At 45.3% G+C, this 23,971-nt stretch overlaps 1 protein-coding gene across 1 annotated transcript in view; it reads left to right on the top strand.

Annotated features, from left to right (window-relative positions):
- The window catches only part of LOC147692541 (alpha-actinin-4), a 335,353-nt gene that overhangs the window by 199,929 nt on the left and 111,453 nt on the right, over window positions 1-23,971 (top strand). The window contains exons 9-10 of the mRNA XM_086938767.1: window positions 6,710-6,802; window positions 7,128-7,358. Coding sequence (XP_086794893.1) covers window positions 6,710-6,802; window positions 7,128-7,358 — 324 coding nt within the window. The remainder of the gene's footprint in view (window positions 1-6,709; window positions 6,803-7,127; window positions 7,359-23,971) is intronic.

The following is a 23,971-nucleotide window of genomic DNA, read 5'->3' as shown; positions in this document are numbered from 1 at the left end:
CAATACTACATGACACCATGTTTCTTTGCCACTAATTTTTCGGCAAATTCTTCAGGGCCAGACACTTCGTCACAGCACCAGTGTTGGACACACCATTCTAGTCGACCTCACTCAGCTTATGTCTCCCATACCAGCTAATGAGGTAACCACTGTGGTGAAAACTTTTTTTTTTATTGAATCAAAGTTAAACATTAATGTCATGAGGCATCTACTCATCATTTGAACTAGCAGCTCCCAGAACATTAGGCATTACAGGCCGTATGGTGCAGAGTGCAAACCACAAAGCTTTTATAGCACCATAAGCAATGCCAACCAGGACGTTCTAGTACCGTCAGCAGTGTTCCATGATAATTAACATGAGGTTGGGTAAAGTTCAAAATGTTACCATCATCGACTTCACTACTGAAGTCCACCTTCATTTGCTGTTAATTCTTGAGAGAATGAATCTGATCCACCTTAGGTTTTGTCAGATATGACAATTATGATAATTTCAGAATTGACCAAGCTAACCAGAAATGTGAAGATATGACTGTTCTTAATTCAAATTCATCGATCCACCTAGTAGTACCAGTGAGTCATCTACATTTCAACATGTTAGTAAAAATCTTTTCTTACCCACTGAAACTCTCGTGATTACTTTAGTCTTCTGACTCCCTAGAACGGAGATGTGCATTTTGATTTTGAAGGACTAGAGAGCAAAATGCCCAATAGGCAATCTTATACTCAAATTATGTTTGTTGTCTTTAGTTGGAGATACTCTGGACTCAAAAACAATGGATATTTGGCACAGTCATAAAGCGTTCCATCTTTGAACGACATTAATACATCCACTCCATGCTGAGACCATATCCTGTGATAGCACACTATCCATTCATGCCATGGGAACAAAAATTGTTGTTCAAGCAGTTTACTGGTCTGACTACAAAACACCTGTACTTTTAAAGCTGAGCCTGCTTTGCCAATTGCACTTTCAAATGGTGGAAAAACCGTAAAGCCTAGAATTTACAATTTGACACCTTAGAACTCACAAGGAAGTTGAACTGTGCTGTTTATTTAACCATCGCTCTCTTGAAGTATGAGGTCTAGACTGATGGTTAAGATGATTTTAGTATCTGATAAACGTCCTTCAGTTCGTGTCAAGTGATGTGGACTTACCTTAATAGTCCATGACGTGGCCCTGCAGAGATGATATGGACCTACATTAGAGCTTTCAACTGTACCTTAGTGATGCTTGTGAATCAACCCCTTAAGCCTTACCTCTTTCTGCAAGGTAGACCGATGGGACGGAGGGAGGAGATCATGTCTGGAGACTATAATATAGGATGCAGTTTCCACGTTTTGCTGCTGTTGTATCTTTTAGGAGTCACAACAAGACTCTTCTAAGCTCTGGATCTCTCTATGCGGAGGATAAATTCCCCTATGATCCCTATATGTGTGTAAAATGATGCACTCAAAAATACCTACAACAGTCTGAACTCTTTATTTTATAGTAGTGCTCTGACAGGGGTATGGTGATGCTTCTCACCAGGGTTTTGGATCTCATTTGTTTTGTATGATTTGCATCAGTTTTACATCGGGTCTGTAAAAGGGAAACAGAGTTGTCACATTTATTATAATTGCACATATGGATACTCTCTCAATATAGTCTCTAAAAACACATAACAGCACATTTCAAGCATTAATCACCTATAAGCTTGTGACTGATGTAATGTTACTTCCCGTTGTTCCCTTAACAAAAAATGGCAACTAGTATTGATGGGCATCAATGAGGATTAGTAATTTGCCTTAGCACTAAAGTGTTTCCTCATTTTCATAGGGCCATGGCAATCTGCTACTGAAGGAAAGTCCCATAGATATTGCTCTAGTGGAATCTGTATTACAGAAGGCACCATACAAGTGTCTGAGGCACTTCTTTAATACCAAAATGCCCTGCATGCCTGTTTTGCCTGGGCACTTTGGATAATACAACTCCAGATGTCTCCCTTCCTTCTCCTGGGCATCCTTTTGGCTCTTGGGCAGTCTGTCAAGCTATCTACTTGCAGGTCCGTCCCCTTAGCTGTTCCTTGCAATGGTCTTGATGGGATTTAGGTCACTTCTTGTGGCAGACACATTCAAGTTATTACCAAATGGTTGGACTTCACTTTCTTTCCAGTTTAAAGCAGCAAGGCACCTCTGTATACCTTTCCCAACTTGGGTACATTCTGGAAGGAGAATGTCAACTACAACAAGTTCCACTTCTGATTTGGTGCCTTCTCATCCCTCCCTATGTTCTTTGTGTTCAGATGTTATGTTCTAAAGATTTATACAGCGCACTGCTACTAACACGAGTGTCCCGGCACTAAAGGCATGATGGCACCTACCAATGAAATGTATGTTGATTGTGTGAAAAGCCAAGTTTTCAGTATCTTGTTAAAAACTAAAAGGTCTGGTCTAAGATGCAGATCCTTCGGGAACATGCTCTAGTTAAGCGGTCCAAGATACAAAATTGATCTTCGCCTGTTCTGAGCTGGCAGATGCGTGGGGCTATAGCCAGATTTCTAGAGGAGGAGCGCCAGGAATGTAGTCGTGAATAGTCTCTCTGATAGCCAGCCCCTGGGCTGTGCAGGGCCTTGTGCATCAGAACCATGGCCTTTAAAACAAATCCTCTTTCTCCTTGGGAGCTAATTAAGAGTCTCCAAGTGAGCGGCCAAGTGTGATCTAGAGGGGAGGTTGAGTTCTGAACCACCTGAAGTCTACACTGAAGGTACCATGGGAGCACAAGTTAAATGTAATTACCATAGTCCATTCTCAAGGTTACTAGCGCCTGGATGACAGTCTAACTAGCCGCTTCCAACAGAAGGGGTTGACATTTTGTCAGCATCCAAAGCATTCCAAAGCAAGAGCTAGTTGGAGCCTGAATCTGCGGTTGAAGGATAGGGCACTGTTCAATTTTATCCCTAGGTTCCTTACAGAACTCTGTTGGGGGCCCGGAAGTGGAGCCTCCTCCGGCCAAAAAGATTTCCAGAGATTAGGGAAAGATTTACCAAAGATCATGATCTCGGTCTTATCCAGGTTGCATTTCAGTTGGTTCCAGGCCAATCGCTAAACTACCTTGGAGAGGCAGTTTGTGATAGCCTCACCAGCGAGCTCCTTTCCTTTTCCAAGGGAGTAGAGAAGCTGGGTGTCATCGGCATAAGAGATTACGTTCACACCCAGCGACTCTGCCAGTGCCACTAGTGGTGTAAGATAGACATTAAACAGGGTAGGGCTGAGCATTGAACCCTGAGGAATGCCTAATGTCAGTTTGCGAGCTTTGGATGAAAAAAGGAGGCAGCCAGACTTCTTGCCTTCTGTTGTCCAGAAAAGAGGAGCACCACTTTAGGGCTGTGTTCCTAATCCCTACTGCCTGAAGACGTTTGAGCAGCCTTAAATGAGGAATGGAATCAAAGGCTGCAGATAGATCCAGCATAATAAGTATGGTCTTCCCTCCCCTGTCCAGGATGCCTCTAACATATTCAGCTACTTCCAAGAGCGCTGTTTCCATACTGAAGTGTGGCCTAAAGCCTGATTGATTAGGATGTAAGTTTATTCTCCTCGAGGAATTGTGACAGTTGTTCATTAACCGATTTTTCCAATATTTTGGAAAAGGCAGGGAGGAAGGAGATGGGGTCTGTAGCTTGCCGCTTGTTTCGAATCAGCTGTAGATTTTTTTCGTTTTGTTTTAGCAGAGGTAGCACTTTTGCCCTTTTCCAGTGTGCTGGAACCTTGCTCGATGACAGAGGTGCTTTATATATTGTTGCTAGTCAGATTGATGACCTAAGCTACCTTAGTCTGCATATCAGTAGGGCATGGATCAGAAGGAGAACCAGACTTGAGGCTCTTAATGGCTGACAAGGACTCCTCCAGGGATAAAGGACAGAAACTGGCCAAAGTGAAACCTCTTGTAATAGACGTAGGAGCTTCATTTAGATAAGTAAGGGTGGAGTCAGGTTGCACGTTTTTAAGAAGGTTTGCCTGAATGGTAGTGATCTTGTCATGAAAGAATGATTCCAGCTCCGGGCACTATTCTGCAGATGCTTGGCAATATCTAGACATGACATCCCGTCTTAAAAAGGATTTCAACATTTAAAAGATCTTCTTAGTTTTATTACCAGCTTCATCAATCTTCCTTCCAAAGGCCTTTTTGGCCAGCTGCACCTCTGAGTAATTGTTCTTTTTTATAAGCTTTACACATTCTTCAATTCTCATATCTGCCCGTAGGGCTAACAGCAAGGCTTACATTACGGTATGCGTAGTGTCCATGGTTTACTCACCCAAGCACCATTTGTGTGCAGTAGTGTTCATTACAGTCCACATGCCGAAATTACAGTGTTAAGCGGTAAGAGAAAAACAAACCTATAACATTGCACAGCTGTGACTGGTGATGGAATTGCTCTAAAAATCGTGATTACCAAACCTTTTTATTAATTCAACGGGCCGGGTATCTGCCAGTCATGCAAGGATTATTTGGTCTTTTTTTGGGGGGGAGGGGTCTTCACTACTTAGCGATATCCAACTTCCCTACGCTCTGCTGACTGGTGACCGGGTCATCCCCGGTCTTCTTATGTGGCAAAGAGGCATTAGGTGGTATCCCTTGTGTGTTATCTGAATATGGTTCTAGTTGAGAGTCTGGCCTTTGCAGCCCTTCCAACATGTGTCCCCAGTACTCTAGGTCTCGTTCTGTAAAAGTTCTTTAATGCTTAACTTTCACTTCGATTTATCCTCTAGATTGTATTTACACCTCCATTTCCTTTCATAGTGTTTCCATTGTTTTTACTGAGGTCTTCATTAAACCAGGGAGCCGTTGGTTTCATCTGGGAGAATGGTGTGCCGAGATAAGGGCCAGTTCGTGAATAGTCTCTTGAATCCAGCTATGTAGGTATGCAGCATCCTCTTCAAGAGAGCCTGACAGGACTGGGGTGTTTGCTACCAGTGCTTGAGTTAGGTCACTTTGCTGGATTTTGTGAAAAGCCCAAGAAAGTTCTGTTTATATTTCCGAAGGGATGGCCCCTTAGATACTCGTGGACATGTGAAAGAGGTGGTGATCAGACCATACCAGGGTATTCTAATCCAATATCTCAAGGCTTAGGTTGGCGAATATCTTGTCTAGTATATGGCCTGCTTGATGGGTTGAGCCAAAGACCTGTTGCTTGAGTGCAAAGCAGCCCATGGTGTCTAGGAGAACGGAGGCTGCTGAATCAGAAGGATTGTCCAGATTGACGTTGAAGTTCCCCACGACAGTGAAATGAGTACACTGGAGAGCCCACGAAGATATGGCGCTGCCTAATGATGTCCAGCATGGGTTAGCATGAACCGGGGGTCTGTAAATAAAGGGCACCGCCAGTAACTGTTAAGGGGTTAGGGTCAGACAAAAGCTCATTGCTTCCACCTCCCTGAGACCCTCAAGTGGGAAGGTTACTCAATCATATTCCATTTTGTAGACAAGTGCTATCCCACTCCCTCACAGTCTTACCTAAGGATTTTAAAGCCGGAGGGGATTTCTGTGTCTACGGTCACGTTGGCTGACTCTGAGAGCTAGATTTCGGTAAGGAACACTGTGTCCAGCTTCCCATATTTTAGAATGTCAAAGACCTCTGATTCATGTTTCTGAAGATACCTTCCATTTAGTACAGCTGCTGAACACTGTGCTAATGGCCCATTATGCTTGTGGGGGATGGGGGAAAATGTATTGTTAGGAGTCCATGCGCAGTCAGAGCAGGTACAATCTTTTAATATTTTACAGTGGGAGTAATGAGGCACACATCTCAGTTGACATACACAAAAAAAATTCTAGCTGTGGGGTCAAGTACCTCTCCCACTCACGGTCGATTTATGTGGCTCCCAAAACTAATCCTGTTTATTGCCCATTTTTAAAGGGTTATGAATTGCTCTCATCCTGAAGCATCAATCTGTTACTACAACAGTTCCGACTGGCTCATGTGTGAGGGCGCTCAGTAAACACACCATAGGCTTCGAATTTAATATCATTAGAGCTGAGATCTCAAGCCAACCCTCTTAAGCTAAAAATGTTTTTTTGAAGACATATTTGTTCAATTTTCAGATGTAACCTCCCTTTGTGTCCTTCTTTCTGATGATAATCTGCTCTGATCCATCTGCACACGGTCTCAGAAGCACCATGATACCTCTTTTTGCAGTCAATTTGAGTACTATAACATTATCAAACATAGTCTTAGATCGCAGTTACTGTTTATAGTAGCTAAAGTACAGCTTCTCTACAGATACATTGCCAGATGGATATTGGCATTCATAAAACTGTAACCTCAAACCAACAGACCTTTTCCCATGAGCAGCTGAAAAGTATGTCAGTGCAGTACCCAAAGTGCCAGATGGAACATTGCTGTGTTGGTGTAGATATTTGCACAGACTGCAGAAGAATTTCTTAAATTAAAGATCACTCTTCAACATTCTGCCTTCATTGGTCAAAGGTGCTTGCTGTTCATTGCATGTGGCGCTTTGGAGACATTAAAGTGGACGGCCTCCTATTTATTTTGGGTCTTGTCTATCAGTTTTTGGGGCTCTAGAAATGTGTGTATGTGCTTGTCTGAAATTGCTTAATTATATTGCACCTTTCCTTTTTTCTTTGGAAATATTATGCATAATTTAACAAATTCGTTTTCAATTTTAGTTTAATTTTAATGTTTCTGATGGGCTCCTTTTTTAAACTCCTCAGGCTGAGACTGCTGCAAACAGGATCTGTAAAGTGCTGGCTGTGAACCAGGAGAATGAGCACCTGATGGAGGATTATGAGAAGCTTGCCAGCGATGTGAGTACCTAGCATTTGTGCTCTGCTTGCCAGATGTAAACTTGTAATTGGAAAGAGAGTACCTGTGCAGTAAATAGAATGTTGGATTGACGGTATCCTTTCTGGTCAGGGTATAATAAATATTCACTGAGCAGGGTCTCTATCTGCTGTATCATGCATATTGGACTGTTGCATCTGCCCCAGTAATCAAAAGTACAGGATTTGTGCTCTTCTTGTTTTCAAACATTTACGGTCTTGCACTGCCTACCTGAGGGCGCTTGCACCAATTGAGCCTTTGCATATTCCTTTCTGGCTTACTTGAGCTTAATCTTTTGTGTCTCTGCAGTTGCTAGAATGGATTCGCCGTACAATTCCCTGGCTCGAAGACCGTGTTCCAGAGAAGACCATGCATGAGATGCAGCAGAAACTGGAGGATTTCCGGGATTATCGTAGAGTTCAGAAACCACCTAAAGTCCAGGAGAAATGCCAGCTAGAAATAAACTTCAATACCTTGCAGACTAAACTTCGACTTAGCAACAGGCCAGCCTTTATGCCCTCTGAGGGGAAGATGGTTTCGGTAAGTGGACAGATTTTTCAAGAATTGGTTAACCTCTTCGCTGCTGATGACGAGTCAGCTCGTCATCAGCTACGGCGGTCGAGTGCTGATGACGAGCTGAGCTTGTTATGTAACGTGGCTTTTTGAAAATTGCCGCACACAGCAGGAAAAGCCGCCGCAGCGATGCGGTTAAGGCCGAAAAGGGACTTATTCACAAACATTCTAATTTTGAAAAAGTCCTTAGAAAACTTATCTCATTAATCAATTAAATGTGGTTTAGTTCTGTCTCAATTATAGTATACCCAGTTAGAAAAATGTCCTGTCCAAAAAGGGCATCACTCAATAGTAAAAATCCATTACAAACACTAGACTTATTTAGCATAGGAAGGTGCAATTCCTGATCACACAATACATTCTACAGTAGGACAACATCCCATGCATGCTAGGCATTCTACATTCATTGCCACATTAAAGACTTAATGGATTACCGCTATCTCATACCTATCTGACCATTCTCAGCAATGCATTGCTCTTTTGTGGAACAACCGCAATGAAAACAGTATAGCAATAATGTATGCATTCTAGTATGTAAAATGGGCAGACAAACGTTTTTTTGGCATTCGTCCTTTGCTTTCAAATTCTGTTTGTGCAGGATTTTCCACTCAGAAGGTAACAAAACTTGTGAATGCTCCCTTTTTACATTTAAAACCCCGACCCGTTTGCCTCTGATATTGCTTGGAAATGAGTGGGATGGTGGTAGCGTATGGACTTCTCAGATTTCAAAATTGACATTTCTTGACAATGCCTTAAACTGTGGAGAAACAGGACCTTGACCTCCATATTCTTAGCCAGTGTTTAATCTCTCATTGTTTTGTTCAGTTTGCTCTTGATATCAGTTGTAACCCTGTAAATGTGGCACTTAAGGCTCCCATTTATTTTCTTGTCTAGCTGCCCCTCATGTGCACCCATACGCTAAGCCAGCCTGCATCATAGGTTCAGAAAAGTGGATTCCTTAGTGGCAATTATGCCTGCAGATTAGAGTTAGAGAGGTCTGGGCATGAACTGGAGTGAGCCTTATGTGGTATTCTAACACAGCAACATTGTTTGGTGCTTAAGAATTCATTAGATCCCTTCATTGTTTGTTTGTTTAAATCAGAGTACATCTCTGCTTTCCGTCTTTTGGTATCCTTCCTTGTCACCGGAAAATCTTACAAACTGCAGTAGGAAGGGATTTTTCGTGTATTAATGAGAGAGACTGCTAGTGATCAGTTCAGGCCAGTTATCGATGTCGACCACAGCAGCTGGATCCAATCCTCTATGAAACTTTGCTGCATAAAAGCAATCTACATTTCTTTCAGGGCGTCAAGTGGTACGGCAGCTTCTTCAGTTGTTTTAGAAATGCCCTAATTCAAGTGATTTACAGCACACCTACATGGAGAGTTGCTCAGATGTTGCCTGGCACCACTGCCTAGACCAGTGGTCTTCAAACTTTTAGATGCCGAAGACCCCCCATCAAAATGGTTTAGGCATGAGGACCCTCTCCCGTAAAAAAATAGTAGAACCTGGTAGTCTCCAGAGAAAGTCAGTCTGTGCATGCACCTCATTAGTACCAGTTTAACACCCACATACAGAAATAAGCAACAAAATTGTGACCAGTGAAGCTTTACAAAGGGCCTTCTACAGAGCGGCAACACCTGTTTCTGCTTTTAAATAACTTTTGAACCTTTCGAGTGAATGCATTTTTATGCAAAAATCATTGGATTATTCTACAGATGATGGATTATGTGGCAACTGCGGCAAATTTATAATTATGCTAAGATAGCTGCGGCCGCACATAATTACAGTGGCCCTTGGTATAATAGCTGTAATGCATGCGCTGCAACTTTGCTCTCATTAGAGGAAAAGCATACTATATTTCTTGGGATGCTCACAGCTTGCCATTTACAACTGCATGTAACTGGGGGTAGCTGAACACCATTCATCATAATTAAAACATACGTCCTTTTATTCTTTAGGTCTTTCACAGTTAGATATCTACATATAAAATAAGGGGCAGCTTCAATGAATAATAAATACATTTAAAAATGCTGTTACTCAGTGGTAAATGCACTATAATGAATTATTAAACCTCTATTAGTTAATGCACTGCAAAAGGCTGTGTGACACCAGAGAGCCACAGAACTAAATCTTGGTTGGTGCAGTGGAGAATAGTGACTTGTGTATTTTTAGTGCTATGAGGTCACAGCCTGTGATAGAAATCACTGTGAATATGTAAGTCTTTATTTTTACTTGCATTACACACTTTATAGGATAGACCACCACAAAATGCGCAAAATGTTTTACGATAAAATGGCGATTCCAAAATATACGGCTGCTTCCAAAATATGGGGTCTTATTTATAAGCCCCTTGTGCTGTTGGTGCGTCATTTATTAGGCTGCTGTGGTTGCGCAGAGAGCAGACCCACATCTACGAGGCCAAGCAAAGTCACTTTTGCGTGGCTTTTCATGGCCTCCTAGCTATGGTGTAAGGCAACGCAGCACAAGTTGGTGCAGTGCATTACACTGCTTATTTTGACTACCGGTATCAACCCTCTGGGACGTTTTCTTTTAGCAAATGAAGAGTGCGACCACCTTCCTATGCCTTCACTGCCCTCCTAGGGGTTGCGCCCCACAGATTAAAGAGCTCTGCCCTAGAGTCTAACTCCAAAGCACACTCCCACAATAGGTAACCTGTGAAACCTAGTTGGCATTTTCGTTATTACTCTCTGACCACCCACCTCTTTCTGATCCACTTTTTCCCACTTCAACTGATGAGGATTTGTTTGCTGCATCTTTGACAAATGTGATTGAGAAGGAAAAGTTACTTGTAATCTGAGTTTTGGAATATTGCAAGTTGTTTCACGTCAAAGTGTTTCTTTTGTTTGATGCATGACTTGACATCCCGTCTCCAGAAACCCAATGTGCACAGGAACACGGACTCCAGGTAATTTGTTTTCTGCCACCCGGGTCAGATATGTTTACCAGCGCTGCACATTGAAAGACTTGGATCTGTCCTGAAGACTCTCAAGCGCCGTCAGAGCTGGGGTTACCAAACCTCATTTTGACATCATGTAAAAGCTTCTCAGCGGTTCGGATAAGGTCACATGAGAATGGCTTACAGGGTGGGGGCTTCGGGTGGAAGGAGCAGACAGGTGGTGTTAAAAAGGGTTCCAAAGACAACCGGTAACCAAAGACCCTTTTATGTTGCCCGGCGGTATCGCCTCTATGACCCACCAATATTAATCAATGAAGAAGCAGGCGCTGGAGACTGGAAGGCGGGAAACGAGGATTTTATTCTCTCCGGAGGAGAACACATCAATTCAGACAGCAAGTATCGTCACGAGGTGCTCTAACCACATCTCTGAGGCCTGGCCTCTTATAGTGGAGTTTACAACCTTTATTGCACATAACACATTCTCGTAATATTTTAATACTTGAAAGAACATCCTCGGAATCTCCCCTCCAGACCCGTTCCCACATACATTTACAGTTGGATTCCCCACCCCGGTCACAACAGGTGGTGGTGGTCGCACAGCAGGGCATTCCGCCGATTCACGGAATGCATGGGGTTTGATCAGATCTCATGGGGTGGGGGCTTTGATCGGTTCGGGGATCTTTGATGGGGAGGGGAAGCTTCCTACTGTACGGGTAATAAACAATATCCGCAGGGCCAGGTGGCGGCTTGGGAACAGGGAAGACAAACGGGGACACAGGAAAAGGGGGTTTGCATCAAAAGGGTTTGAGGCCATGAAAGGAATGAGGGGAGGTGTCGCGCTGGGAACAGGATGGGATTCCGTGGTGGAGCTGTGCTGGAGAGGGGTTTATGACCCAAGGCATGAGAGAGCGGGGGTTGTCAGCGTGCGGGGGAATGCTTTGCGAGGTTAAGAGAGAGAGAGACGCGCTGGCTATTAGCGAGGGGCAGGGAGGCCATGGCATTCAAAATGGCTGCCGCTTACGCGCACGAATGGGCTCGAAAAGGGGGCAAGATGGCGCCGATAATGTTCACCAAGTTTGAATTTATTTTTCACAGTCCTCCCTTTAACATTTCCAAGACATCTTGCTGGCCTATTTCCTATCTATACCTATATGCAGCGATCATAAGTAAGGGAGAGGGGGCCTAGGCAAAGGAACTGCGCATATACATCATTTTATAAACATCACATTGAAAAATCTCATCATCTAGTAAGCGGGTTCATTGTTAAGTTGGTTGCAGGAAAAATCATCGTAATGCAATATCAGACTAGAATTACGCAATGAGGGCGTTGGGTACAGATCATAGAATAAGAACTGGTGAGTTATCATATAAGTAAGTCCTTTTTGTTTACGGCGGGTGCATTGTCAGTCCAATGGTGATTGGGAGAGAAAGGAGATACAGCAAAAATGTCAGAGTTCTCGTTGTCCCTTTTCGTCTTCTGTCAGCACTGTTGAGCACCTGGATTACCTATCAACAGAAATGTTCATGTGGATTGAGTCGTTGGAGGTCTGCGGGCAGGGGTACTTTTTGCTTTGTTTCGCCAGACCCCATAGGAGCAATGCGTTACGGTTTTGGAACAGGTGCACTTTCTTTTGTAGCGCAGAGCATAGATTTGCAATAAAAGAATGCGATTGTTCCAGAATTGTGAGATCTGTTCGTATCTTGAGTTTCTGTGGTGGGCATTTCCTGTTGCTTCCATCATCTTCAAGGTGCTTGGTAGCGGGCAGAACCATAGACTTTGTTTATCTTTTCTTCGGGGGCGACCCTTGGTGGAGTTCTAGGTCACTGTTCTGGGATTTTAACATAGTTCGTGGTTTACTTAGTCGGAGCTCCCTTCCTTTTGACGTAGGGAGTACTCTTCTCTGGGTAGCTCAGTAGGATTTGGAGGAACTTGGGAGTTCGGGTGGAAAGGTGCGGGTGTGAACAGTCCTTATGGTAGGTCGGAGGAAGAGGGGATGGAGCAAGGCCAAGTCGGGAACAGATCAGGGGGAGGCGGAGAGTTTGGCGTCAGGCGAGTCTGTGACCATGTTCAGAGAGCGGGGGCTTCTTGGCATACGTTGATCATAGAGCAGGGGCTTCAGGTCAGCCCTTTCCTTAGCTTTGTTTGGAACAGTGCCCCGTCCTGCGACTCCTTACTGCCGTGGTCTCGCCTTGGCCTCCGTTGCTGATGTTCCACAATCCGCAGTCAGGCCGCGTGCTCCCACATCCGGTCTCTTTCCCCTCTGACAGTGATATCCTTAAATGAGTGTTGAAAAGACAGTCTTTAGAGATTTTGCAGAAGAAGGTAATTACATAAATCTATTTCTCTCCCAACACCAAGCAACTGGGGTAAGCACTCGCTACATTTGAGATTCTGTAGCCAACGTATAAACAATTGATGATGGGTTTGCTGGATTCCTTACAACTTCCTTTTGTTGGCTAATTCTTTGACGCTTTGATGATTATTACGTTCATTTGTCATATGTCTATTATAGTAGATGTCAGTTCTTCTGGCAGAGGCCCATTTCCCTAGTACAAGTCTTGAAAGGCTAGGCTGGTCTTCCGGGCCTTGTATTTTACAAAAAGTGCAACGTGCTATTCACCATAGTCCGATAAGCATCCTTCTGAGGGATGAACATAGGCTAAACAAGTCTGCATTACATAAAAACATCTTATTTTCAACCATGCTTACTGCAACAAGTTCTTTCGTTTTTCAATCTAATTTTCAACTTTGCACACATCCTTCTAACCTTCTATATAAATCCTCGCAACCTGGTTACTACAAAAACTCGGGAGGGGTGGTTTGCAATAATTATTAAACTTATCCTCGGGGAGGGAGGGATCTGATGGATACCAAACTGGGAGCATTTTGGGTAGATGGGGGTGTCTCGATCATTTCTTACAGCTTGGGGTACGGAGACAATTTTCAATGGGGATGGTCACATTACCACAGACACATTTTTTATCATAGGAGCCACTGACAAATAGTTCCCTGAGAGTGGGTCAAATTTAGGGAACCTTAGTCGTCTTACCTGTCCCTTTCCTATCGGCCAATTCAAATTTCATCCATATTTTAGTAGAAAAGGAGAGGTAGTAACGTGGTACCAATACAATTTTATTTAGGACAGATGTGCGCAAATACTTGTGGCATTTGGGGCCAATCAGGAGATGCACCAGGTTCGCCAATTAGGTGCCAGTTGCTAGGAAGAGGGAAAGTGTGGAGGGGTGGAAGAGTGAGTGAGAGAAAGAGAGAGAGAGAGAGAGAGAGAGAGAGAGACACAGAGAGAGAGAGAGAGAGAGAGAGAGAGAGAGAGAGAGAGAGAGAGAGAGAGAGAGAGAGAGACAATAGGCCGAACAATACACGCGTGACATAGAGAATGACCGTGTATTGTTTGGGCTATTCAGTACGTTACCCGACGTTAGACGTTTCGGGTCTGTGTTAGGAGGTGGGAAGCATGCAGTTTTGGGACAGAAAAGCGTTAGATTTGGTAAAAAGGTCGTGAGAGCGTCCTTGTTGTGCCATTTTGTAGCGCTAGTCCGTCTTCATGCATCGGGCGTGACGTGGTTCCAGATCCCTTATGATACTCTAATCGGGATTCTAATGTAACCTGCAGAGGAAAAAGGGGGAGAAAAAGGGGAGGTAGGGGGACAACATTCGAACACATCAAATGTAAGGGCACGAAAATCCTTTACTTACCACATACTCGTACTTGTCTCTTCGGGACATAATCCCTTAGGGTGCTGGTTTCTTAAAGTCATGGGGGCAGGCAATGTGATAGGTGGTTCATGGGGAGGTTCGAGGATGGCATTAAGGATCGTGTGTAGTGAAAAACGCTAAAAAGAGGAATCAGAGGTGCCTAGCGCGAGGTACCCGGTTTCGTAGATGTATCCGGTTATCGGGGTCCCTAAATCATTCCCAAAGCTGTGATGTTCTTAAGGCATACCAGTTCTTCGTTCAGCCCTGTACCTTAGTACCTTCGACCACCATATCCTTATAACAATTTATCAATCACACCATTTTACTTTACCCATTCTCTGAAGTCGAGGTCCTTCTTCATAAGCAGCGTGTCATACCTTCGTTTTAACCATCAGCCCAGGGCCGAACAACCATTTCTCGGATAACCTTAAAAAGAGAGCAGAACAGTTGCGCACAGAAAAACCCTCCCACCGATACCCGTATTTACAAAAGTACGCGGGGCCTATCCATAGCTTTTAAGACTTTTATTTGTAGAATTATTCAGTACGTAAAATGTGAGAGCGCAATTCATATTTTGGCCTGACATGTCGTCGATGGAAGCACATACAGTAGGGGGTTATTTTGTAGTACAGGAACATGTAAAAAGGTCTAATTAATTATTTGCAAGTAACCAAAAACATTTCATTGCGTAATGAAGGAATCAGGGGCATTTTAGTTCATAAATGGAAACATAGTCGAGCTCATCGTAATCACATTTTCTAGATATATACCGTGGGTATGCATCATAAGCGACGTTATGTATCGGTTACAACAAATATCGAAAATAGATTGTTCATCGAAATCAACATTTTACGGAACCCTTCTTAAATGTTCGCCAAGTGAACCCTCCTCCCTTTAACATCGAGTGCGCAATGGTTCGTACATATATATATATATATATATATCGTAGTACATCAAGTTTCATTAGCTAAGGAACACCACGAGGCATCCGTTAGTTTCCATTGAAACCAGCGCCATTTTGGGCGAGGCCGGTTCAGTCCGGAAGTAGCATCAGGGGCAAAATATCCCCGACAATTAGCGGTTGGACCAGAGTCCCTTTCGGCAGTTCAAAAGAAAGCTGTGCTAACAGAGGGGCTGGTGGTGTGGACTGTCAATCAAGAGAGGGAGGGGGTAAAGTCTCTCTTACCGGGTCATGTTGATGTTCAGCCGGAACTTGCTCGAGTTCGTTAGCCCATAATGTTCCTGGGTTGTTCAGACGGAAGCTGATGCAGACACGAGAGCACCGCCATCTTGTTGCTGTGCCGTAGTTATTTCGTTTGAGGGCAATGCAACTGTTCTTCACCGGAAGCCTGAAGGGGTCGAGGGCCCTTGGGACTTTGGTAGAATCTTCAAAGTCGAGGGGGTGTTTGTCGATGGTGGGGGCTTGCGCCCAGGTGGGCAAGTGCCCGAGTTGCAACTTTGGACAAAAGTTATTCCAGCGGCCTAGACCCGCCTTTTCGAGGGCCCAGACGCCATTTTGAGATCCTTGTGGCAGCCACCTTTGCCGTATCCATCAGGAGTGGAAGGAACTTCTTGTGATGGCGGAGGACAGAGCATCATGCTGCTGGAGCTGGACATTCTTGGTTCGGGGCGCCAGGGTGCAGCAGTGGAGCCTTCGTCTGGGGAGGTGAGAAAGGCTCGTCTGTGCCGCCTTCCTTTCCCGGCGCATCCTACGCCGTCCCTTGGAATCAGGGGCGCACATGATGACCACCCTACACCCCTGATTCCGACTCTTGGGGGACCACTGTACATTCGGTGCTCCGTAAATGTGCCCGCCGGACATTGTATGTCCTGTGCTACGCAAGTATACCAGCCGGGTCTTGTATGCCCTGTTCTGAGAAAATATACGAGGCGGGCATTGTATGTCCTGTATTATGGAAATATACCAGCCGGACATTATATTTCCTGTGCAGCGTAGGTATATGGCCGTCGCCCGGCTGGAGGACATCGGCGCCGGACCAGGGCAGGGAAGCCTCCTACCTGTGGAGGTGGAAGAGGCTCGTCCGCGTCGCCTCTTCCTCCCTGCCCACCCTGCATCCGTTCGATGGAGGAATTCGTGATGGCCGGACCAGAAGATACGAGGGAGGGGGTCATTTGCAGCCGCCCCCTCCCTACCTGCGGCCCGGGGGACGCCATCCCTGGAAGGGCAGTATGGGAAGACCATTTCATTTGCCTGCTTGGTGGAGCCTCCAGGACCTTCTCGCCAGCAATCTCCTTTTTGGCCCAAGGTTGCTGGCAGGCCCCGCCCCACACGTGCTAGGTGTTCCGGATGGGCGGGACCATCGAACTGTTACATTGGAGGACTTCCGGAGTGAGCATAACACGTTTTGTATTTTTCCTATCAGTAAAGTTTGTTTTAGTGAGAGTTCTACTAGTTATTCTATTTACCGTTGGTTGTGTGTTTTCTTTACCGTAATTAAATCCTAAGTTTATATAATAGACGCTTGGTTTCCTTGAGTCTTTTCTTTAACGAGGGGTTGTTTACACTGACCTGCAGTTGTTTTTGTTTTCCAGAGTGGGGGAGCAACAGAGAGCAATCAGTCCCAGAATTCTAACATGTCGTTAAAATTGGCCTGACGAAATCTGTGCCACCGAGCATAATCGAACGGGGTGGTCCTGTCTGTTCTGTCTGCACTAGTCTGATTGGTTTTTATCTCACGTCTTTTTCCTTTCTGTCGGTCCGTCCTTTCTGTCAACCCTCCATTCTTACCTATGCTTTGCAGCGTCGGGCATTGGACTTTCCAGTGTCCAAGACGTTTACAGAAAGCACATTGGTTTTGTTTTAAATCTGTCCGTCCTGTGCGTAATGTCGGGGGATTACCTTCGGGTCGTTGTGTTCCGGGGTTGGCTTGTCGGCACATCCCTTTACACCATTCGCTTTTCATGTCTACTCCTCGGGGCTGTGCCATCGCTGGCCCTTCCCTTTGCCTACTAGACGTTTGGAGGTTTGTCCGTCGTGTCCCTTCACCTTTTCTAAATTCGTCGCTTTCCCTTCGTTGCGTGGCTTCTTTGCGCCACATACCGAGGCTATCGAGCATAATAGGTGTTGTTTCATTCCTACGAAGGGCTATTTCTACTGTTTCTATTTTGTCGAGATCAAAGGATCCTCTCAGTGGCCACTGTCTTTCTCGATCCCTTTTTGTGTAATTATGCCACAGCTCACTATAGGCTATAGCGACTAATCCATGCTTTGTGAACATGTCCTTATTAGGGGTGCCTTCCAGCGGAGCCGGATGGTTCATCTCTAATAAGCGGTCCGGGTTAAACAGGCTACTGACCAGTGGGGAGAAGACAGGCATGACGGATCACAATGGGATAATAATCAGCACTACCTATCTTATCACTGCGCGCAAAGACTAGACAGAATATTTCTATTCCACGTTGTTTGCACGTAGTGAATACCTCATGAACCAATTCTGAGCAATCAATCAACGTTAGGTCAAAAATAAAAAATCAATATGGTCAATGGGGAGAATAAGTAGGCTCGCAAAGGTTCACCTACCCTTTCACTATCTGTAAAGAGGGGACCTAATCTTCCCTGTTTTCAGACAGAGAATCTCCAGAAAACAATCTATAACAGTTAATCAATGGGGCAAAGGGGCAATTGTTTAGTGGGGGAGAAAAATAGGTCCGACGGGTGCGTACCTATCCTTCGCTGTTTATAAAGGGAGAGCCTGTTGTTTCTCCGTTTGTAGACAGTGAATCTCCGATAAATTAACAAAGAGTAATACTAGTATTTTCACAACAATTATCAATTTCTTTCAATTATCTATCACTTTCGCAATTCGTCGTGTTTACACGACCTTACCCGGACCGCATGGACAGTTTCTCGTCTTCCGAATCCAGCGCCCGATCGTCCTCTTCTCTTCGCACTTCTCGTGGCACTCCTGATGGTTCCCAGTCAGGACCGCAGATCACTCGAGAGAGGTCTGTTCGGAACCAGTGAAGTTCGGATGATCGGCTGTCAGACGAGGGTCTATCGGACAGGGTACCTTCCGATCGTTGCAGTCGTTCACTCTGTCGTCAGGACCTCTCCCACTGGATCCACGAGTCGCTGATGGGCCCCACGTTGGGCGCCAATTGTTAAAAAGGGTTCCAAAGACAACCGGTAACCAAAGACCCTTTTATGTTGCCCGGCGGTATCGCCTCTATGACCCACCAATATTAATCAATGAAGAAGCAGGCGCTGGAGACTGGAAGGCGGGAAACGAGGATTTTATTCTCTCCGGAGGAGAACACATCAATTCAGACAGCAAGTATCGTCACGAGGTGCTCTAACCACATCTCTGAGGCCTGGCCTCTTATAGTGGAGTTTACAACCTTTATTGCACATAACACATTCTCGTAATATTTTAATACTTGAAAGAACATCCTCGGAATCTCCCCTCCAGACCCGTTCCCACATACATTTACAGTTGGATTCCCCACCCCGGTCACAACAGGTGGTGGTGGTCGCACAGCAGGGCATTCCGCCGATTCACGGAATGCATGGGGTTTGATCAGATCTCATGGGGTGGGGGCTTTGATCGGTTCGGGGATCTTTGATGGGGAGGGGAAGCTTCCTACTGTACGGGTAATAAACAATATCCGCAGGGCCAGGTGGCGGCTTGGGAACAGGGAAGACAAACGGGGACACAGGAAAAGGGGGTTTGCATCAAAAGGGTTTGAGGCCATGAAAGGAATGAGGGGAGGTGTCGCGCTGGGAACAGGATGGGATTCCGTGGTGGAGCTGTGCTGGAGAGGGGTTTATGACCCAAGGCATGAGAGAGCGGGGGTTGTCAGCGTGCGGGGGAATGCTTTGCGAGGTTAAGAGAGAGAGAGACGCGCTGGCTATTAGCGAGGGGCAGGGAGGCCATGGCATTCAAAATGGCTGCCGCTTACGCGCACGAATGGGCTCGAAAAGGGGGCAAGATGGCGCCGATAATGTTCACCAAGTTTGAATTTATTTTTCACAGTGGAATATCGAACCAAAGCCATTTGAATTTGGCCCTTCGTGTAACACCTGCATGTTAGTCTTAAACCCTACAAGTAGCAAGGTAACATTTTCTTTTTTCGTCATTGGACTCTGTACTGAAAGTACGACCTGAAGTCTTCTTAAAAACTGAGAGTAAATTATTTTGGTGATCTATCTTTAAGAGTAAGATCCAATCAAAGTTCAAAATAAAGCCAGTTACCTCCTGAGCCTTTAGGGGGAGAGAAGCCAGCCTCTGCTCACAAACTTTTTGTTGGTAAGTACAAAAAAAAGCTTATGGAAAGTTCAAAGGTTGCTGCCTTAATTTCCATGTAGAAAGCGACTTTGTGATTAGAATGTCATCGCTTGACAGATTTTCACAACTAGTACCAAAAACACATTTCACTTTTATTGATTCTTAAAGGTAGTATAGAGATACCTCTTTGACTGGGTTATGAACAATTCTGTAACTGGGTTCTTACTGCCCTTGATTCTCTAATACCAATGCGGTGGGCAAAATGTCATGTGAAAAATCGTAGCCCTTGGTATAATGAGGCGCTTGCCGAGCTGAAGAGAACCTGCCGGCAAGCTGAGAGGGCTTGGAGAAAAGCTTTTGACCCCGCGTTAAAATCGCTTTACTTTGCCCAGCTTAAGTCCTACCACAGAGCTATTTGCCAAACCCGGGCCGCCTATTACGCTGCTGAGTTTTCTAACAGCCCCAACCCCTCTAAGTTGATTTTTAAGGTACTTAAAGACCTGGTGGGGAAACGGGCCACCTCGCAAGAAATCTGTACGGACTCGCACTGCGAAAGCTTGGCATCCTTTTTCGTGGAGAAAGTACAGAAAATCTACCGAGGATTTGTACCAGCTGCCCCCAGGGATGCCCCTAGCGAAGTAGAGGTCTTGGTGCCTGAAACTCTGTCAATCTTGCCGAGTATGTCCAATGAGGTATTCGACACTCTGAGCCTCAAAATCAAATCTGGCTCTCCTTCAGATCCTCTGAAACCGGAGTTTTTCGCCTCTCTCCCGCCTCTCTGTCGTGAACCCATTATGGAGCTGATCAATCTTTCCCTCAGAGAGGGCGTGGTTCCGTTACCCTGGAAACAGGCTGTGGTCAAACCCATTTTGAAGAAACCGAATTCAGACCCCCTGCTCCCGGAGAACTACCGGCCCATCTCCCTCCTGCCTTGGACCGCCAAGGTCACGGAGGCACACGTGAATACCATTCTGTCTGCCCACCTCTCGCGTAATAACATCCTTGACGAGACTCAAAATGGGTTTCGTGCTCAACATAGCACTGAAACGGCTCTGCTCTTCATGATTGAGCACCTGCGATCAGTGCTAGACGCGGGGCAGACCGCGGCGCTCCTATTGTTAGACCTGAGCGCCGCGTTCGACACGGTGTCTCATGACATTTTGCTGCGGCGTTTGGAGGAAGTGGGGATTGTCGGGAAGGCTCTTAAGTGGTTCCGCTCATTCCTCTCGGACCGGTCTTTTAAAGTAGCCATTCCACCTGGCCAGTCCTCGTACCATTCTCTGGAACTGGGAGTCCCTCAGGGCTCTGCTCTCAGCCCCACATTATTCAACTTGTATGTGAAACCGCTGGCTGATGTCGTTAGGCAATATGGCCTTACGATGACATCGTATGCCGACGACACGCAGCTGGCGGTGACACTTAGTGGGGACCCTGAGGTGACTGCGCCCAGATTCCGGGCAGGACTGATAGCTGTGGCGAGCTGGATGCGTAACAACTGCTTACAGCTTAATGCAAAAAAGACCGAGGTTCTGATTGTAGGGAAGCAGGCGGAACTCTGGGGAGACCAGTGGTGGCCTCTTGAACTGGGGGCGATGCCTACTCCAGTGGACGAAGTTAAAAATCTGGGGGTATGGCTGGATTCTAACCTTTCTTTTGCCAGCCATACAAAGAAGACAGCAGCCACCTGTTATGGCATTCTGCGAGGACTTAGACCTGTTCTCAAATTTTTCGACCCTCCCACACGTCAACTGGTGGTTCAGGCCTCTCCTCTCTCGGATTGACTACGGGAGTGCCTTGCTCCTTGGAGTCAATCAGGCTGAGGCGACGAGGCTCCAGAGGGTGCAGAATGCTGCTGCACGGGCCATTGTAGGTCTCCCGAGACGATGTTCTGTCTCTCCTGTTTTGGCCTCTCTGCACTGGCTTCCGGTCAGACAGAGAATCAAATTTAAGGCTCTCTGTCTGGCATTTAAGATCTTAAAGCTGTCCTCACCTCCGGCCCTGACAGGCCTTATTTCTTCTTATGTCCCTTCGCGATCCCTTAGATCCGAAGTCCAGTATCGGGCGAACAAGCCTAGGTTCAGGCTTAGCAGGATGGGAGGACGCTCCTTCCGCGTGCTGGCGGCAGATTTATGGAATTCCCTTCCTGTTCACATTCGGGCCCTCAACAGCCTGACCCTTTTTAGAAGGGCCATCAAAACCCACTTGTTCATCTCTGTAGGCTAGTACCCCCCTCTGTCAGCTATGATCTGTTGTGTTGTTGCATATGATCAGGCGCCGGGACGCCCCTTTGCTGGGGCAGCTGTTGCGCCTAATAAATGTTATTAACATAACATAACATAACATATGGAGGCGGCTCTCAATGAAATTTCAGCTCTATAATTTGAATATCTGCTTGGGGTTGCACTTAATTAGGCATGTGGAAACAAACCTGTGTCTTATGTGCATATTGAGTTTTAAAGCACTCGTTTTAGGTATGTTTGCTCTGAAAGCTCCTGAAGATTTCTAGCCAGTTTTGTTGACTTAAAAACACAAATTCACCTAAAATGCTATTGCCTTAGTCCTCAAATGAATTAAATGGGCTGCGCAGGACCTGAAACATTTGGCCCAGCAGGTATTCTGTGATTGGGTTGGTTAACTAACTGGTTTGTGAAACCTATTTATCAGAAACTGTCCTATTTGTTTAAGGTTGCCATCCTCCTCTAGCTACTATGACTGCTGTCCCATATTGAAATGGGTTAATTTGGGAACAAGTTAGATGGTACATTTATCACCACCTTGATGCCTTAGCCAGACCATTGCAATAAGTAATTGTGGGACTGTAAGTTGGTTAAACACACAATTCACAAAAAGCAGGACAGGGACCAGAAAATGAAGGGCCAGTACCTGTGCTCCCAAGAACGCATATCAACCACACTGCAGGGTAACTGTTCCTAAGGAGATAAATCGGCCGATTCAGCTACAGATTGTCTTGGAGAATAGAAGACTAGAGATGGCTTATCCAAAATGGATAGGTCTCAGGTTGGATATAATAGATAGTGGAGAAATTCCTCACATTTGAAGAGTTGCCCTCACACACCTATTACTGCGTCATGCTTCATCATAGGGTGTTTTGCTCCTCGTGGGGTTGGTGCTGCAGTCCCACATGGGCCAGTCAAGAGGGCTGTTTAACGGAGATCTTTTCAAAGGAGAACGCCTTTGTGGGGAGTGTGGGTGTGTGGGAAAAGCGCAAGGGTGGGTTAAAAATACTGTGATGATGCCCCAAAAGGTAATTTATTCCTGGGTCCATCTGACATGGTTAAAAACAGAAAAACAAACTTTTGAACTTCCATCAATGAAGTGTAGCCTGGTTCTAAGAAAGTGAAATAGTGATAAAGGTGATGGGGTCGACATGTTTCATGCCCTGGTGGTCCAGACAGGATCCTTGGCATTTCTTCAGGACTGAAAAAGTTATAAAGTGAGTGTGCGTCAAAAACATAAAGGCATAAAGGTAAATACCCTGTGGGACAAGCTTAAGTTAGGCTCGTGGTGGTTTTGTCGGGAGATAGTATTTTACGAACACCCCAGATTCGATATCCAACCTAGGAGAGACAATAGAGCGAGAGGGAATGCATGTGTAAGTAGAAATAATATTAAAGGTAAAATTAAAATGCGGGCGAGCTGAAAATAATAGTGTCTAATAACATGCAAGATATACTAAATCATCTATAGTCACTAATTGTTATCTCCAGTGAGGTGTAATAAGTAACATATAGGGGGATGAATTGCCAATGACAAAAGTGGCTAATCGTTGCCCACAGCGTATCACAAACTTCAGTGCATGTACAAAGGTAAATGTGTGATACAAGTATTAAGGAAAAACTTGCCTACCCCAGGGAATGGAGGGGGAGGCCCTTTACGGGGGATAGCAGGAGTGCCTGAGAGTTACCTAAAGGTGAAGTGGGAAAACGGTAACAAAACAGGCCAATGCTGCCACATGGAGATGCGTATCGTCCGTAAAAGAGGTACAGCATGCAAACTCGGTACTTAGTTACCCTTGGTAGAGTGTGGCAATCTCACCTACCCACGTCTTCTGCCGCCGTAGGTAAGGTGATAGCAGCAGTGGCCTGGTTATAAAGAGATCAGGTGAGTAGAACCACACGTCTGCCTGGCCGGGAGGCAGACTGGAAGGCAAATGTGATTTGGTGTGCCATGGAAAAGGTGCAGTAGAGCACTACGTATATAGTGGCCATCTTGGAGTGGTGCAGGGGTTACCCAGAACCGGCAAGGATCGTATGTAAATAGAATGTAAGATAAAGGCAGTGCACACATAAAGTCAGAGTAAACTCGCAGTGACACTTATTAGGTTTGTCTGTGTACATGCCGGAATCAAAGGTATTGAGTCCACTATAACGGGACGTGGTGGACGTCCTGCTATGTGGTCGTGATGATGAAAAAGTTCATAAGGATGTCGAGCCCTTTTATTGTCATAGTATGGGACTGACTCAACTTTTGCGTTTTGATAGCTAGCCCAAAACGCAGCAAAAATGATCAGTCTTTTACACTTCGCATATATATATTGAGAGGTTGTCATCTTGTGTCACTTATGTTTTGGGATGTCTAGATTAAACCTGACATGCAATATCCATTTCCACACTGCTCAAAATGCATACATCAAGATTACTAAACTGGAGACTGAGACAGACTCTCTGAAATCTATTGG

Source organism: Lissotriton vulgaris, chromosome 9 (genome assembly GCF_964263255.1).
Source record: "Lissotriton vulgaris chromosome 9, aLisVul1.2, whole genome shotgun sequence".
NCBI lineage: Eukaryota > Metazoa > Chordata > Amphibia > Caudata > Salamandridae > Lissotriton > Lissotriton vulgaris.
Note: the sequence above shows the minus strand (reverse complement) of the source record. Positions and strands in the feature narration are given on the sequence as shown.